This window comes from Zootermopsis nevadensis, unplaced genomic scaffold (assembly GCF_977971745.1).
Source record: "Zootermopsis nevadensis isolate Lab colony 2312 unplaced genomic scaffold, Znev_1.0 Znev_ptg000001l, whole genome shotgun sequence".
Lineage (NCBI taxonomy): Eukaryota > Metazoa > Arthropoda > Insecta > Blattodea > Termopsidae > Zootermopsis > Zootermopsis nevadensis.
This window is the reverse complement of record NW_028259133.1, coordinates 7,395,380-7,413,739: the sequence shown is the minus strand read 5'-3', so window position 1 is coordinate 7,413,739 and position 18,360 is coordinate 7,395,380. Positions and strand designations below refer to the sequence as shown.

Below are 18,360 nucleotides of genomic sequence, written 5' to 3'. Positions count from 1 at the left end.
TTTTATAAAGTACCAGTAGCAAGGTAAAACAATCTCTTTAGTTCCATACGCAATGTGGCTTTGAAGTCACATTTTGTGTATGATTACTTTTTATTTAAAGCAGTTCTGCAAGTTCTTTGCGAGACGCACTGGCATGGTGTGAAACTCCGGCTTTATAATGTAGTTTAGTTTAACTTCTAAAAATAAATTATATTTTCACAATGGTCTACAGGTAGTCACATTGGTTGCTGGAAATCCGATGTTTGATTATAACAGTGCTTGGCTCTGTACAGAGTAACTGAAATTTATTGTTTGCAGGAAACAAAACATCGAATTGTTACTGTACTTCAACTGCTCAAACAATAACTTTAAGAGACATTGTCACGTCACATTTCAGTATATCTCTCCACTGGATTTAAAATAATTCTGCTGGACTATCAGCTGCGATGCAGATGGTTTCGGTATTTTAAGCCATTTTTTATGACAGACTCTGAGGAAGTAAATATACAAGAGTAGCGTCGGAAGTTCCAAAGAGTTCTATGAATCTGGAAACGTCAAAAGTAAATGTCTCATACAAAATGTCGGAGCCTTTGTTTGGGCTGATTTCTCGCAATTTGTCAGTAGACGTTCAAGTATCTCTTTCAAATCGTGACACATGTATTCCGATGTAAACTTACCTTTGCAGAAACCACAGACATTGAAAAACGCCAGCCTTTGGCATACCGTACTCTGTATTTACCATTATGAAATTCTCCCCCTGCTAGTCCTTCTTCATCATCATCATCATCATCATCATCATCATCATCTTCTTCTTCTTCTTCTTCTTCTTCATGCATTGAGCTTCCGTCCGCTGCGACTCCTTGATGTTAATCACGCAGTCATTTCTTTAGGCGTCAAAGCTTCTCTTTCCTGTGGGAAGACAGGTCAGCATGAGGCGCGGAAGTCTATTCTTATCCACACGTAATATGTATAGTTCAGTCACTTTTCTTGTTTCTATGTTATCATTGAAACTATTGACTGCTAGTTCCCCTGCTAGCCATGGTTGTAAATACAGGGTATACACAAAAGAATGGTGCAACTGTGACTGGCGACTCATTTTTGGACATGTTGGAAAGCTGGTTGTTACCCCAACTGAATACCAATTATGACGATTACATTCTACAACTGGACGGAGCTCCACCCCATTTTCACAGGAATGTACGAGTGCTTCTCAATCGTGTTTTTCCACAGCGCTGGATCGGATGAGTTTGATTACCGTGTGGATGTGTGTCGTGTGACCCAGGGTGCACACATTGAAGGATTGTAATTAACACATGAGAAACTTGGACAGTTGCAGCCGCTGACGGTGTATGTTGTGCCCATGTAAGGTGAGAAATAAATTTTGTATTAACTTTTGAAAGCGCACCATTCTTTTGTGTATACTCTGTATACAGAATTACACGTTGATCTTGTACCCGCCACCAGTCTGAATGCTTTAAGGCGACGGAAGTACCCTCTCCCCCCCACCATTTTCCGTGGTTCTGAGTCCCAGTATAGCATTGCTAGCTTTGTGTTGCAGCATCGCACGATTTTTCCGTGAACCTGGAAAATACAATTTTGTGACGGTTACTATAGATACACTCTCTGCAAAACATCATAGGAATTTATAAACCAATTGTTTCTGCATGCGAATCATAATTTTTGTATCAGAAAGGAAGGCTCTCGGTATGATATGTGACGCATAATACATTTCATACAGCTTCCCCATGTCTTCTGTTGACCTGTTTTGGAGTTCCGGCGACACAATGCTTTTGTCATGTGATAAGTTACAAGGACTCTTGGCGAGCTACATCAGCTTATGGGGATCACAAAGGTCATCCGGTGTTTCAATACACGAAAACACACCGAAACTCTCTACAGCAGGGAACAGTCGGACAATGCACCGTAACCGTCGAAGGTTTGCTCAGAACTGATCGAAACCCATAAATATTCTGATGACGATACACTGATTTATTGAACGTCGAAGAAGGAGTGCACAAAAGCTGTCTCACTATACGCCAAACAGGCGCTTGGGGGGAGAGGTGGTACAGCTCCTCTCTTTCGTGACCTCGGCACTAGATGGGGTGAGTGGTCAGCGTCACGTCCCGGCCGGCTTTACCCCCGGGAAATGACCCCGGTACCCATTGTATAGGAGACTGGCTGAGTCCCATATGTGGTCTGGACTCAGAGGCTAGAGGAAAAATCCTCTGCCCCCGTCGGAGATGGAGCCTCACGTAAGTAAAATTGCTAGTGTCTTTTGAAAGAATTAACGAGAAATGTGATAAATTGTATAGGGCTAAATTGTAAATGGGTGTGTTAAGGAATTTGTCTCAGACAGTAGAATACATGCCTAACTTCTGTGTTGTTACACCGTGCAGGCTGGTAGGAGTTTTCCTCCCAGAAGATAGCCATCTTCAGACTCAACGACGTGGAAACCTCAAATCGTACTAAATATATTTTGTGAAACTAAAGGCCTTCGTGAAACACCACAGAGCAAAATAGCTCCACAAATTTGCTATCTCGATGATTTGACTTGTTGCGGATCGAAGCATTATACTGCTTTATTGCTGTTAACATTTTCTTTGGTTAAATCTCCGGATAGCCAGCACCTTGTATGATGTAACCTGTTTCCATACTCTCCACCAAATCATAGAGCTCAGTGAAATGCGTCTCCCTAGTATCTGGAAGTTTGAAATTCCTGTCACAGACTGACATTGTTTTTCGTACACTCTCATATCAATCCTTGTTTTTTGTGAGTACCAAAAATGACCTCTTCTGAGGACAAATTTAACCAATCAGTATTTAAACATTCTTTTTCACCTCAAAGAAAACACCACGCGTCTCCATTTACTAACTAACTAGATGGCTTACCGAACCCGAAGGTTCATCACCGAATTAACCAAAGCCCTCCACCGGACCCTGTCCTGGGCCAACAAAATCCAGTTTCCTTCAACTCCTATCTCGGATAGATCCCGCCTGAGATTATCCTCCCATCTTCGTCTAGGTCTCCCCAGCGGTCTCTTCCCTTCAGGTTTCCCAACCAGTACCCGGTGCACACCTCTTGTCCCATCCATGCGCGCTACATGTCCCGCCCATCTCACTCTTCTCGACTTAATCACCCTCACAATACTGGGGGAGCAGTACAGATTTTTAAGCTCGTCATTGTGCAGTTTTCTCCACGCCCCATCGTCTTCCCTCTTAGGCCCGAATATCCTCCTCAACACCCGATTCTCAAACACCTGCAATCTGTGTTCCTCCCTCTGAGTGAGAGACCATGTTTCGCACCCATACAAAACAACAGGCAAGATTATTGTTTTGTATACTTTAATTTTCAGGTTCTTAGAAATCAGACGGGAAGACAAAATATTTTGGACTGAGAAGTAGCAAGCATTTCCGGAATTTAGTCTCCTCCTAACTTCCTCACAAGTATCATTTTGATTTGTTATTGTTGTTCCCAAATATTTGAACTTTGTAACCCTTTCAAAGGATTTATTAGCTACCCTAAGATAATTTTGCCCGCCTGTCTTCTGATGACGAGATACTAACATGTACTTAGTTTTTTCTGAATTTACTTCCAGCCCCACTTGTCTACCAGCCTCCAGTAAAACTTCTGCGTTCCTCTTTATTGTATTTATATCGTCCCCCAATAAATTAACATCATCAGCATATGCCAATAGCTGATGTGTCCCGTTCAATTGCAAACCCTCCTGCCTACCTTGGACCTTCCTGATGGCGTATTCTAGCGCAAAGTTAAAGAGCAAGGGAGACAAAGCATCTCCTTGTTTTAGACCGTTCTTGATGAGGAATGTCTCAGATACATATTTACCTACTCGAATTTTGCTGCAGGTTTCATTTAAGCACATTTTTATTAGACCCACTAGCTTCTTTGGTATACCAAATTCAATAAGAATATTATATAGCACTTCTCTCTTCACAGAGTCATAGGCTTTTTTGAAATCTATAAATAACTGATGTACAGTCCCACCGAACTCCCATTTTTTCTCTAGTATCTGACGAATGCAAAAGATCTGATCAATCGTTGATCTGTTTCGTCTGAACCCACACTGATGATCCCCAATAGTTTCATTCGCATATGGGGTTAATCTTGCCAAAAGAATGTTGGATAGAATTTTGTATGAGGTTGATAGCAGCGATATTCCTCGGTAATTACCACACTCAGTCTTGTCCCCCTTCTTATAAATAGGAATAATTATGGATTCCTTCCATTGATGTGGCATCTCTTCCTTATCCCAAATTAACTGAATAAGCTTATGGATCCTCATATGCAACCCTTTGCCACCTGCTTTAATTAATTCGGCCGGAATCTGATCAATTCCTGGAGATTTATAACTTTTCAACTTCCCAATGGCTAGTTCCACTTCATCTAAGCTAGGTTCTGGCACCAACAGTTCAGCTGTATGCATTTTAATCTGTCTAATATCACCAGTATTATGAACATTTAAGAGCTCGCTAAAGAAATTTTTCCACCTATTCACAATTTTTATTGGATCTGCAAGCAAATTGCCACTATCATCCTTTACCAAATTAGTCTGGGGTTGATATCCTTTCTTAAAGTTATTAATGCCTCTGTACAGGTCTCTGATGTTTTTTTCCTTATTATTTGTCTCAAGTTCAGCAATTTTGCCCTTCAGGTATTCCCTTTTCTTAGTCCTAAAGGTTCTACTAGCCTCACGTCTCACGTTACATAGATTATCCGCATTTGTTTTGTTTGGGTTCTGCAACCATTGAAATTTTGTTTGCTTCCTTCGATCTATTAATTTTGAACATTCTTCATCAAACCACGGTTTATTTTGCTTTCTCCTGTAGTATCCTAGTTTCTCTTTTGCTGAAATTTTGATGCAGTTTCTGACATTTTCCCACTCCCTGTTGATGTCCACACTTTCATTATCCTCATTTGTCTCTAAAATTTGAAACCTATTCGAAATTTCAACTTGATATTGTTCCTTTGCCTCTCCCTCACTTAATTTTTTCAAATCAAATCTTTCTGTGTCAAAATTTTGTTTAGTTCGTCTACTTACTGAAAGCCGCTCCCTCACTTTTGCTACCACCAGATAATGATCAGTGTCGCAATCTGCTCCTCTGAATGATCTCACATCAATTACATTTGTCTGCCTTCTCTTATCTACTAAAACATGATCTATTTGATTGTGTGTTCTGCCATCTGGGGAAGTCCAAGTGTATTTATGAACATCACGGTGTGGAAATTTTGTACTTTTTACAATTAAATCTTTTGACGTAGCGAAGGTCACTGCTCTGACGCCATTATCATTACTAAGTGCATGGAGACTCTCGCTGCCTATTGTGGGTTTGAAGACATCCTCCCTCCCAATTTTTGCATTGAAATCTCCTAGCAGAATTTTCATGTGATACTTGCCAAATGTATCAAATACTGATTCCAATTCTTCATAAAAGCTATCCTTGATATCATCGCTTTTGTCTTCAGTTGGGGCATGAACATTAAGGACAATGATGTCGCACCAACGTCCTTCCAAAATTACGTAAGACAACCTGTCACTAACAAATTCTACTCTCTTAACTGCTGCCCTAATTCTGCTATGAACAAAAAAACCCGTCCCTAGCTGATGATTGTCATTCCCCTTTCCATAGAAAAATGTAAAATTGTCCACTGGGATCGTGCCCTCCCCCTCCCATCGCACTTCCTGCACTGCCACTAAGTCTAACTTATAATTCCCTAATTCCCTACACACTGATTTCAGTGCCCCAGCCCTATAGAGGCTCCTAATGTTCCAGGTACCAAATCTCATGTCCTTTTTCAATTGCCGTGGTCGTGCCAAAGAGTCCGTCCTGATCCGAGGCTTGGTTGATTTTTTCGTAACACATATTTTTTTTAAAGGTGAAAGGTTGTTAGCCCTACACCCAACCCCCAACCTGGAGGACCAGGGTATCACTCTTAGTCTAGCGCATCTCCTTAGACCTGTCCGGCTTGGGTGACCCTACCATGAGCCGAAGCTCAGGCCGGCATAGCCCTAAGGGTCATTTGAGCACGCAAGCCTCCTCACCCGGCAGATTGCCTTCGACAAGGTGGTGATACCTTCGAGAAGGCCACGCGTCTCCATTACAGAAATAAAGTTGTTGATACTGGTTAGGGAAATAATCGCTGTTTATGATGGGAAATGCGAACACAGTTTTGGTTTGGAAAGACTGAGGGGAGGAGGCCACTCAGGAAGCATAAGTCTAGATGAGAGGACAACTAAAAAGGTGACAGTGGTTCCGGAGAATTTGAAGTAAATACATTTATACGGAAAGGAAGTTTATATATTGGCTTTATTCTAAATATTTCCTTTATACATGCTTTACAATTGGGTAAACTTGAATTAGTTACGCTTAAGATGGGTCTGTGGTAGATGAATGTAATGTAAAGTAATGTAATGTAATGTAATGAAATGTAATGTAATGTAATGTAATGTAATGTAATGTAATGTAATGTAATATAACGTTTCCTAGGTAACAACAATGCCGAGTAAACACGACGTTCCCTAGGTAACCATTGTTATCGGATTTTACACATTTTCCTGTCACTTTTTCGTTACACTTTTTTGCGGAATGGCCCTTCCGTATAGACGTAATTACGTCAAAAATAAAAAAGTGACAGTGGAATCACTGTTCCGGAGAATGTGACGTTTTCTATGTAACAATAATGCTGAGTAAATAGATGACGTTTCCTAGGTAACAATAATACCGAGTAAACAGGTGACGTTTCCTAGGTAACAATAATACCGAGTAAACAGATGACGTTTCCTAGATAACAACAATGCCGATTAAAGACGACGTTCCCTAGGTAACCATTGTTATCGGATCTTACAGATTTTCCTGTCTTTTTCATATGTAACGTTTCCTAGGTACCAACAATGCGGAATAAACAGATGACGTTTCTTAGGTAACAATAAAACCGAGTAAACAGATGACATTTCCTAGGTAACAACAATGCCGAGTAAACACGACGTTACCTAGGTAACCATTGTTATCGGATCTTACACATTTTCCTGTCACCTTTTCATTACACTTTTTCGTTACACTGTTTCGGTTCCCTTTTTCGTTACACTTTTTTTTGCCGAATCACCCTTCCTTATAGACGTATTTACGTCAAAAACTGGTCGTACTAAAATAGACTATGACGGAATTCATCTGGCTCAGGATAGTGGCCGGTGGAGCGGAGGGCTCTTGTGAACATCGTAACGAACCATCGCATTCCATTAAAAAGACAGGAGTTTAGTAATTAGCAGAGCGATTTTAGGTTTGTCACGGACTCTGGCCCATGAAGTTTACCTGCAGGCAAACTGAAAAATAGTAACCTAAAATAAGCCACTATCGTTTCAACCAATTGTCACCCGATCTACGAGTATCTACGTATGCCCAGTAGATGGTACAGTATTCTAAAATAACAAAATGAATTTATATTTCTTAATGAAACACTGTTTCTAATTATCTTGCACTTTGTAGTCCTTGGTTAGAAATTCTTTTCCATATTCTGAAATTTGTTTATCCGATTATCGATGCGAGGTCGTGTACAGTGACTAAGACTTTGTAGTTTACCGTAGGATCTCCAGGCTAAGGTTGGTATTAAACTTTCAAGCAGGCCATGACCGCTTCCTTCCACATCACGTCCAGTTGATATTTTGTGTCCCTTCTGCTATTCAACGCTCAGACTATGTCCTATGCATTTAAGAAAGCTTCTTGAATAAATTAAAACAGCCAATGTACTCTTCAAAAAGTGGAAATGAGGAATATGGTCGCTGACAAAAACACAGAACATCTGAAAGGAAATGTAAAGCATGATGTTTTTCGTCATTAATGAAAAGTGAGCCTATATTCACGACGTCTTTTGCTCCAAGCACTATGCTTTTCTTCTTGGTAGAATGTTTTGTTTGTTTGTTTGTTTGTTTAGAGCCAATTTAATGAACAAAGCAGCTAGCCAAGGCACGGTGTTACGTGTTTTGTGCTAGTCTGGAGGGAAATAAACAAATAACTTGATAATCTGCCAGCTTTCCGAACGAATCCCGATGTTGTACGGATGTCATGAAGCCGCAGTTCAAGCGTAATAGTATTTTGCTTATTCTAAAGCTAATTGTATTGTTTATTAATTGTATGACAACCTTTGTTGCTGGATTTTTAAGAATTTGGTGGCAACCTAAATTATTATTTTTTCTCATAATTTTACAGTAGGATAGGAAAAGTATCCAGTCTGAAAAATTTCAGTCCTGTTTTTAATCTTAGAACCAATCTAAAAAGCTATCGAATTGTATCATTAATATCGCCATGGATTGTTCTCGGTCCGGCCCAGCGGTCTGTATTCGGATCATTCCATATGTTATTGAATTTCTCGTTCAATTATTCTTCCAAGTTTGTACTGACAAGTTTTGCAGGAAATGTAATTATGTTTACTCACTGTGTTACCGCGATGGAACAAGTTTCTTCGTAATTAAACTACAGTAATGACTATGCCATAGGCTACAGACAGGCCTATATTAATTCTTTAACTTTTATATGTTCACAGGCATAACCCGTGACATGGTATATCGAACTCTGGTCAACTATTTCAGTATTATGGTTTTGATGTTCACGTATCGCGTGTCATCCACACGTGTACAGAGCCATTAATTTAAAGCATGTTTAAGGAGTGAGATTTTATGTTCTCACGGCTGCGAGTGTTAAGATGGCCGTCTTCTGAGTTCTTGCGAAGATGTAATCTGTTAGAAGTTTATTGACATTTCAGAGGTGTTTGCTGACTCAATGTGATCGCCCTGATGTTGGTGGCAGTAACCACTACTTAAAGTAGTCAAACTTCTAGCAGATTACATGGCGAAACGACCCAGAAGACAGCCATCTTCTTGTTTAAGGAGTCTATATTCTTGCTTTACACTTGTTACATAAGCAGGCCTGTATTGAAACTTTTAACGGGTGCCTTAGGAGTGAAATAAGACACTCCACCTATCTCGGTCATGACCCTAGCAGGTTCATAGGAAAAGGTAATTATTCCAAAACAATTTCAGCATCTATGATGAAGTCAATATAATATCAAATTTATAGTATTTTGGAACTACTGCAACAAAATCAGAATCCCATTCACACAGAATATTAAGAGCTAAGCATATTCTGGAAATGCTTGCTACCATTCGTTTCAGAATTCTTCGTAAAACTTGGAGTAGGTATGAGGCACATACATGTTATGGCAGTAAAAAGTAATCCCTTGGCAAACGGAAGTAAACACGCTCAACATTAATTCATATAGCTATTTCATTTTATGTTGCAATGATATATTGGTGAAAGCAAAAGACTTTTTAGTTGACATAAACAAAGTTCACTGCAATGCATAAAACAAAACAGGAAAAGTAACAGGATAGTAAAAAGTCAAAATACAGTAAATGTGTTTTATACAAATATTTTACGAATGCATGTATAATTAAGGTGACGTATAGATTATTCTCCTATAGTTAATAATATCAAAGATGAGAATGGTTATTTGCTCACACATCCCCTCAGAATTTTCAGTACGTAAACACAATTCTTTAACCAGTTGTTGAATGTTCATAGGGTATATTATATTACGCAGATAGATATACATACGGCTGAGTTATTTGTGCCAGAATCTAGCCTTGTCGAAGTGGAAACTGCTATTGAAGTCGAAAAAGTATAAATCCCCGGGTACTGATCACATTCCGGCCAAATTGATCGAAGCAGGTGGCGAAACGTTGCGTTCCGAGGTGCACAAACTTATTTATTCTTTGTGGAATAAAGAGGAAATACCATAACAGTGGAAGGAATCTATTATCTTATCTTATCATCTGACTACAAAATTTTATACAACGTACTTCTGGCGAGGTTGACTCCATGTCAGTGAAATTATTTTTTATCATCAGTGTGGGTTTTGTCGTAATGGATGTACAACTGATCAAATTTTCTGCATTCCCCAGATACTTCAGAAGAAGTGGGAGTACAGTGGGACAATACATCAACTATTTATAGACTTCAGGACGGCCTATGACTCAGTTAAAACAGAAGCTTCTTAGAGTATTTTATTTGAATGTGGTGTACGTAAGAAGCTAGTCAGGCTAATTGAAACGTGTTTAGGTGAAACCTCTAGCAAAATTCGTGTAAATAAGTATCTGTCCGACACATTTAATATTCAGGATGGCCTGCAACAGGGAGATGCTCTATCTCTACCGCTTTTTAATTTTGCTTTAGAATTTGCAGTCCAATAAATTCAGGACGGTTTGCAATTGAATGGGACACGTCAGGTTTTGTTCTATGCTGATGATGTTAATCTGTTGGGCGATAATATAAATATTATAAAAGCGAACACAGAAACACTCTTATGGGCTGGTAGGGAATTTGGTCTAGAAATAAATGCAGAAAAGACAAAGTATAGATCATATCTCGGCATCAGAATTCGGGACAGAAACAGAATATAGGGATAATAAATGAATCATTGAAAAATGTAACAAAATTCAAGTACTTGAGGACGACACTAACAGGTCAGAATGACATTCGTGAAGAAATCAAGAACAGGTTAAATTCCTAGAATGCTTCTTGTTTTTTCTGTTTAAAATCTTCTGTCCTCCCGTCGCATATAAAATACTGAAGGTTAAAATATACAAAAGTGTAATTTTGCCATGGGTGCTGTATGGGTGCGAAAATTGGTCTCTCATTTTGAGGGAGGAATGTAGATTGAGGGTCTTTGAGAACAGGATATTGAGGAAAATATTTGAGGCTAAAAGGAAGGAAACCGCCACGATGGTCTAGTTGGGCTTGTAATCCTGGGGTCCCGGGTTCGATTCCCGGTGGTGCCCGGATTTACAACTTGTGTTGGGCAAGGCCGTGATCCAGGTATCACGGAGTTTTCCTCCGGGGCTTCTCCGGTTTCTCCGTGGCATCCCAACAATTACTCCATTTACACACAGAAGAAGGCAACGGCAAACCACTTCTGGATCTTATGCCGAGGAAACATATGAAGAGGTCCCTATCAGAGGGAACTTGTTCTCAATGTCACCAGGGGTCGGCTCCGACCCCATGGTACAAAAAATGGGAGGAAGACGGATCACGGAGAATGATAATGAGCCTTACGGCCTGTACTGCTCACCAGAGTTATAGTGCTTAAATTGAGGAGAATGAGATGGGCGAGACATGCAGCACGCATGGGGTAGGGTACTGGTGTTTACAAGGTATTGGTTGGGAGACCTAGGCGTAAGTGTGAGGATAACATTAAGATGAACCTTAGGGATAAAGGGATTGATGGAGGGAACTGGATGCAGCTACCTCAGGATAGAGTTCGATGGCGGGCATTTGTTAACACGGTGATGAACCTTCAAAAAATATCCTGCACCATAGAGTGAGTGAGTGACAGATTACTCTAAACACAGATGTAATTTTCAAACAAGGGTCTTTGAACAGAGGTTATAAAAATACTTGTTAATTCATTACTGTGTAATAACTGCACTCGTATGTTGGGACGAAAATATAAATATTATAAAGAAAATGAAGACGTTGTAATAGATGCTAATATTGAAATATGTCTAGAATTAAACGCAGAGAAAACTAATTATACGTTTGTGTCCTTGTTTTGTCTCCAGCCTGTAGGGATATATAATGAGAGGTAGGTAATAAATCCTTTCAAAGTGTGGCAATGTTGAAATATTTTGTATTGGCGGTAACAAATCAGAATTGCATTAAAGGAAAAATTAAGAGCCCGTTAAACTCTGAGAATTCTTGCTATTGTGCAGCCCAGAACATTTTCTCTCTTTATATTTTCTTTTAAAAACATAAAAATAAAAAGAGTACACATAATTATTATGTTACTTGTTTTCTGTAGGAGTGAAATTTGGTCTTTAACAGTAAAGTTAAACACAAATTGAGAGTAATATGTAAAATTGTTCTTTTGGACATTGTTCATCGTCTGTAGTATTAGTGATAAAACTACAACTTTTCTGCAGCTATAATCTGCTTCCATCTTCACGTAAAAATGGGCGAAGTCAGATAGGAAACCTATCTGTTGTCCCCCTGATTGATCTAGCCTCAGATCTGTGCTAGTATCTTGGGAGGCATGGTCGCAGATGGGATGGTAAGAGTATAATTTATATTGGAGACCTAGTATTGGAAGGTGTGAACAGGATTCATCTGTTTGAGTACGGTGCTCAGTGGAGATTTTTGTGAACAAAGTATTGAACCTTCAGGTGTTATACATACAAGAAATTTCTTGACCAAATTAGAGACTATCCACTTTTCAAGGTCACCATTTAGTCGTCACCATGTTTTATGCTTCAATACTTTAGTCTTCCTGAGGCGCGCGGCTGTAAGTCAAGATTACAGTGTTGCTAGCTTTGCTGTGAAAGTTTATTTATGTCGATTGTCCTCATCTGGTTTGCGACGCCGTGTAGCCTGTAGGTGGTTACTAATATTTTGATGGGAAGTAACACCTCACGGTTGGAACGTTACTAACCACTTAGTAGCATGTATACACGGAGTGACAAGTTTAGTCACAGGATTCGTGGATGTTGGTCATATGGGTCCCAACGCAGTGTGGACTTGTAGATAGATATCAACGTTTCGAAACAATACTTTAGAGCTTTGAATGGAAGCATTGTGTTCCTTCGAAGCTTTAGTGTCTACCTACAAGCCCTCCGCGTTATTACCCAGAAAACCAACGTCGACATGATGAAATTTCAGATTCTCACGGCGACGAGTATGAAGAAGTCTGTCTTCTGAGATGTTAAAATGCTTACGTATTACCCTGAAAATGGAAGCAGCATGTATCTGTGAAACGTCTGTGAACTTCTACCATAGTATACGACGCAACATCCCAGAAGACGGTCATCTTCAACATCAACCTGTTAACCTCCGTAAGAACCTCAAACTTCAGTGGGATATGTTTATAGCAAATCGTCTTGTTACCTCGCCTGTGCTGTATCTCAACACTGCAATTGTAATGCGCACTCCTTCACGGCAGCTAAAACCCGAGGCCCGGTACCACACATTGTTAACCGTGTTCCATAATGAACGACGCTCTTGTATTGCCGGGTCCCAATATTAGAAGCACAATGTTGCTTATATATAGGGGTGTGGTCTGTTATCGTGGTCTGTGGAGCGATTACTGACGTTTTTGGTCCTACACTTCTGCTCTCTTACTTTTAAGCGAATGTATCTGTGCCCTGCTTACAACAGAACAAGCGATTAATCTGTGATGCCACAGGGCGCAGCAGCCAGGACGATCATCTAAGATTAATTTGTGTTCAAAGTTAATGGTGTATTTAAATGAAGCCACTAAATTATACGAAGAAGATTAAAATTATTAAATTCGGCCTTAAATGCTCCGATGCAATGGCCGAGAACACGCGGACTCAGCCCTTTACCAAGTTCAGGTCGCTTGTAGAAGAAGATGAAGCTATCGTTTCAATTTGGGAACGCAAGAGTAGTAGTTTGCACTTAATATTTTGCTCAAAACATCTTTTAAAACAGTAAAATCACAGCCACGTTCAGAAGTCTAAATTTAAAGCTCACAAATAATAATAATAATTTAATACTAATATTAATAATAATATAAATATAAACTAACCCGGCGTAACTTAAAGAATATTTCCTGTAGTCTCTGTATGCAGACCAGTTCTGGGGCCAACTCAGCTTCCTATCCAGTGGGTACCGGATAAATTCCCGGTAGTGCATGACTGGGACCTATACTACCTCTCACCCAAAGCGCCTATATGGCGTATAGTGGGACAGCTTTACTCTTGCTTTTTAATAATATAATCAACAGCAACAAGCAAATGATGCAAAGGAAAGGAAATGCAGGTCATTTAGTTATTGACAGAACTTGGTCCAGAGCAGCATTTTCACAAGCTTCACATGAGCCGAGTGGAATAAACCTTTGAGTCCTGCCAACTTAAACTGCACTAAGAGCACGTATACGTGATTCATCGCCTTATTTGTGTAAACCACAGAAAGTACTTTGCAGTTCCCCTCTTCGAGACAACGAACCAAAGTCGGTCTTCGATGATACTTGGTCATACGCTCAGTGAGGCGTTGCCCCGCTTGTTAAATAGAATTGAGTCAGGTAAAACGTTGGAACAGCTCAGCGTTACCAGGTGGTAGTGGTGGTGGGTGACCTTTGGCCTACTGCACGTGAAGGGAGAGAGAGGCAAAGAGAGAGGGAGAGGGTACAGCGCCTCCGCGGATCGAAGCGCCGGCGCCTGGAACTAAATTTCCTAGTGGTACAGTCGAATCTCTCCAGCATCCCTTATGCTCACTGGATGCTGCTAGAAGATCTCGGAGTACAGTGACGATTGTTGGGCCGAATATAGAGGGGGTTAGAGTGACGACAGACAGTATCAACCCCAGGACTATCCCCACCCACTCACTCAGTAGCTAACCGCGTGAAGGGGATGTTACAGGTGGTTCTTTCCTTATGTCCTACCACTGTATGTGGTCGAAACTGTGTATTTGAGTACTGAGAAATGGGAAGGTTTATTGGATAGTTACGGAACCTCTGTTACAGTCAGTAAAAGCGATAAGTGTGTTTAGTAGTGTGCAGTTTATTTCAGTGAAGTTGCATTACAGCAATATTAAACTGATTTTAACACACAAGTAAAGTGTTTTAAAGTGATCTATGCTTAGCTGTGAACAAACGGGAAATTTTAAATAGGAGTGAGTATTAATTACAGATTTATAGTCGAGTGTGTTTGTCTGCTGTGCGTGTGTCCCACACGTAATTTTTACTCAATGCAATAATTATATTTCAAGGAAATTAATTGAAATTGCTTTATAAAGTATTTAGCTTAATATTTTGTAGTGTACGTCTGTGTCAGAATTTTAAACATATTTTATTTAAATACTTTACAGCACATTTTGTGGGTGATCAATTTATTAAATCAGTATAAATATCTGGTAGTATAGCATGTTCCATATGAAGAATTTTCCTTAACAAAAATTTGTAACGTATAGTGTTGATACTGAGTAGGTCTATGCACTCAGCGAAACGGAAACTCCCTTCATGTTTCTGTCTTTAAAGAGTATTGATACTCGTTCAGCAGAGTAGGAACTGATTGGAAAATGATATTTATTCCATTTATCTCTATAAATATATATTCTATTAACAAAATAGGCCTTAAACAACACGTTTATTATTAAAATAATATTTTTAAGAGTTGAACTGTTATAATAACTTGTTGCTTCATAATTTGTAATGCAATTTTAGATCCTGAGAGTGTTAAGATAGGAATGTTCTGAATGAAATTCTTACTCTTCCAGTTGCGTACAACAAAATCAAACAAGCAATACAATCAAGTATACAGGACGCCCAATATGAACATAGTCTATTTTATAGCACAGTTTACGGGTTCAAAATGTTATTTAATTCTTGTATATTTCCTTCAAAATATGTAGACCTTTATAAATGGTTATATTATAGAAGAATTAAATACTAAATTTTCGTAAAACACCACGAACATTTATTTTATAAGCGGCTCATTTGACTAGAATAGTGGCTTGCCAAATTTAACTTAGAAAGAAAGGCAGCTAAAAATTACTTTTCCGACTACGCGTTTATTTATTAAGGCTGTAAAATATGTTATAGAGGATTTTATATATTTTTAAGGTGGAAACTCATATAATGGTCTTAGAAATAAGTATGGTAGCGTTTAAATGCATAATAGAACCTCATAGTAAAGCAATTCTAATCTTAAAGTTTCCTGACGATGGTTTATTGCAATTTGATTTCTCAGGTTCTTGGACTCTATAAATCGTCTTGTGTTCTGAACAGAATACACAGTTTTCGAACCAGATCTTTCTCCTTTCACCAGTTCAGTGATTAAGATTAACTATTTCTGATGAACATATCTCACTTTTTCACCTGGGGGCAGAAGCAGATAATCTCCGAAACATTGTGTTCTGTTTGCAGAAGCTACTAGACGAATGACAAATTCGTAAACCCAGTAATTCTTTTAAAAAATTCTACCTGAAGTAGATGTGTAGTAACCATAGTATTTAGTTACTTTCATCTGATGCATTTCTGTTCGTAGTAGTTTAAATTTCTTTACAATCTCTTGCAAGTTCTTTAAGTGTAACCATCCCCCCTCCCACCCCACCCTTGGCAAAATGTTTTTCGTTAATGAATTGTAATACTTAAAACGAAGTACATAATGCCCTAATCATTAACATGCGCACATACGTATTTGTTACATTGTTTTATTCTACTAAAACTGACGTATAAGTCAAATTAGCTGTCGATTATAAAAGTATAATACAATTATATTCTGCAAATTGTTTTGAACGCGGAATTATAATTCGTTTGTTTCTCCTCATACGTGACAAGAACAGTCTGCTCGCCACCAAACCAGAATTTTCTGTAATTGAGCGAGCCTTATTATCGTGACGTTCTGAGCTAGATGCGAACATTTTATTAAAGCTCCGTTCTTTTCTTTAATGAAGGCAAGACGCGAAACATAAGTTTTACTATACAAATACTCCTCCGATTTGCATGTTCCCCTTCAACTACAGTCCTCATTCCGCCTTAATTTTACGAACGGAGCACAGTAACTTAGTAAGTACACGACAGGTGCAGTTTTATTGTATTTTTCAATGCGGCTTCATAATTTATATTCTGAACCGAATTTTTGCGTTATCTAATTAAGAAATCAAGGAAAACAAGATGGAGATATGAAAAATCAGTAAAAAATTTTCTCAGAAAATTTTAAGGAAAGACACTTCAGGAAAGATAGCAGCGGAATGGAGGATAATATTAAAAACCATGCTAAATAATATGCTAGGACGTGGACTGAATTCATGTATTTCAAAGTATGGACCAGTTGTCAGCTCTTCTGAACACGTTACTGATTTTTTGGATGGACTCAAAATGGGTTCTGATTCTTGAAGTCAGTGTCGATGCAGCGGACCACTTGATAAGTGAAATCTGTGCTCGTGGGCAAAACCATAAACACTGAAATTATTTTTATGGAAATGTAGTCGCACAATATACAAATCTATACGAGATTTGTTTCTCGCGGCGTTAAAGGTGTCGATGTCGTGTCGGCTCGTATTTAGGTACCAAAGTTTCAGTGGAAAATATTTTCTCTCATCCTGAATATCACGGTATGCCTACATGGGGTTGTACAAATGTGCGTACAGTTCTAGGCTACTTTTCTTTGCGCGAGCTGCTTACGTATTGCCCTGATGATGTAGGCAGCAAATACCTCTGAAACGCCGGTAAACTTCTGCCTGACAATACAGCTCAACAACCCAGAAGACAGCCATCTTTAGTGTTTACTTTGTGAAAATGTAAATATGGCGATGGCATGACATCTTGAATTATATCGCACTAAATATTTCACGACATACCATGTTAGTGTGCAAATTAACACCCACACTGACAAGGCTGATAGCCTGAAAGACTTTCGTTTTGGTTTTGTCTGTCGATATTAAGGAGTGTGAAGTCAGTGCCAGGGAAGATATTAATGTTTTTCTGTAAAGTTGCAAATTGCGCTGGCGTGGAAACATATTAAAAACAATAGTAAGTTCTCAAAATTTTTGAAATTACTTAGCAGAGTCCTCCTTTAGAAGTTTGTGGTCGCTCAGGCAGTCAAGAAATTCTTAGCCTTTTAATGGAACCCGAAGCTTATTTACCATGGTTACAAAAGCTCGTCGCTCTACTTCGATTAACTTAAGCCACACACTCACTGACTCTCCCTTTCTTTAAGGTCTGTTTTAATATCACTATTCTCCTATCTTGTTCTAGGCCGAAAGGTTTTTTCCTTATTTTTATTAATTTATGCTATCAATTGTCAGAATAATAGTGTAAATTAACTTAAGTTCAATGTGTGCATAAAGTAGAAAGGTGGGTTGTTTTGAAAATAGTTATATAAGCACAGTAGTAAGTCTCTTGTTCATTACGAATTAAGGAAAATGAAAAAAACTTATCTAAACGTGAGCCGAATTCTTAAAAGATCGATTTCCGTTATAGGTCAGTATTTCAGTATTTTGTTCTTTCATAGCTGTATCATGAAATATATTTTTTCAAATCTACGAGGTGCTACCCAAAAGTTCAGGGAATTTGCCCATAAAAAATTGCTCATCATAACTCCTAATTTCCACCGTCTCCTTCGAAGAAGTCCCCTTGGGCATGGATACAGCCATCCCAGCGTTTTTTCCATGATTCAATGCATCCTTGGAAGTCTTCAAGTGTGAGTGTTTTAAGCACCTCCTGCGATTTTGCCTGGGTTCCTCAATTGTGTCAAAACGACGAAATTTCATTTTTGAAAACAGGAAATAGTCGCAGGGGGCGAGGTCAGGTGAATAGGGTGGGTGGGGAATCACTGTCGTGTTTTTGGAAGCCAAAAACTG

General features: G+C 39.0%; 2 protein-coding genes across 3 annotated transcripts in view; one reads left to right on the top strand and one right to left on the bottom strand.

Moving 5' to 3' along the window:
• The window catches only part of LOC110831775 (uncharacterized), a 99,152-nt gene that overhangs the window by 53,302 nt on the left and 27,490 nt on the right, over window positions 1–18,360 (top strand). The window contains exon 6 of one of the 2 annotated variants that reach the window (XM_087342361.1): window positions 9,951–11,716. The exons of the other annotated variant lie outside the window; for it this stretch is intronic. Coding sequence (XP_087198487.1) covers window positions 9,951–10,021 — 71 coding nt within the window. The 3' untranslated portion in view covers window positions 10,022–11,716. Of the gene's footprint in view, window positions 1–9,950; window positions 11,717–18,360 lie in introns of those variants that run through there. 2 annotated transcript variants of the gene reach the window in all.
• On the bottom strand, window positions 43–6,076 carry LOC110831858 (protein CFDP2-like). The gene is made up of 2 exons (XM_087342379.1): window positions 5,037–6,076; window positions 43–888 (listed from the first exon to the last, which is right to left on the bottom strand). The coding sequence occupies exons 1-2, from the start codon at window positions 5,781–5,783 to the stop codon at window positions 850–852; spliced, it is 786 nt and encodes a 261-aa protein (XP_087198505.1). The 5' UTR covers window positions 5,784–6,076; the 3' UTR covers window positions 43–849.

Coding starts and splice junctions, on each gene's coding strand:
- LOC110831858 (XM_087342379.1), bottom strand. CDS start 5,783: ATGAGATTTGGTACCTGGAACATTAGGAGCCTCTATAGGGCTGGGGCA. Junction 889..5,036: donor AAGTGAGGGAGCGGCTTTCA/GTAAGTAGACGA, acceptor GTCTTCCCACAG/GAAAGAGAAGCTTTGACGCC.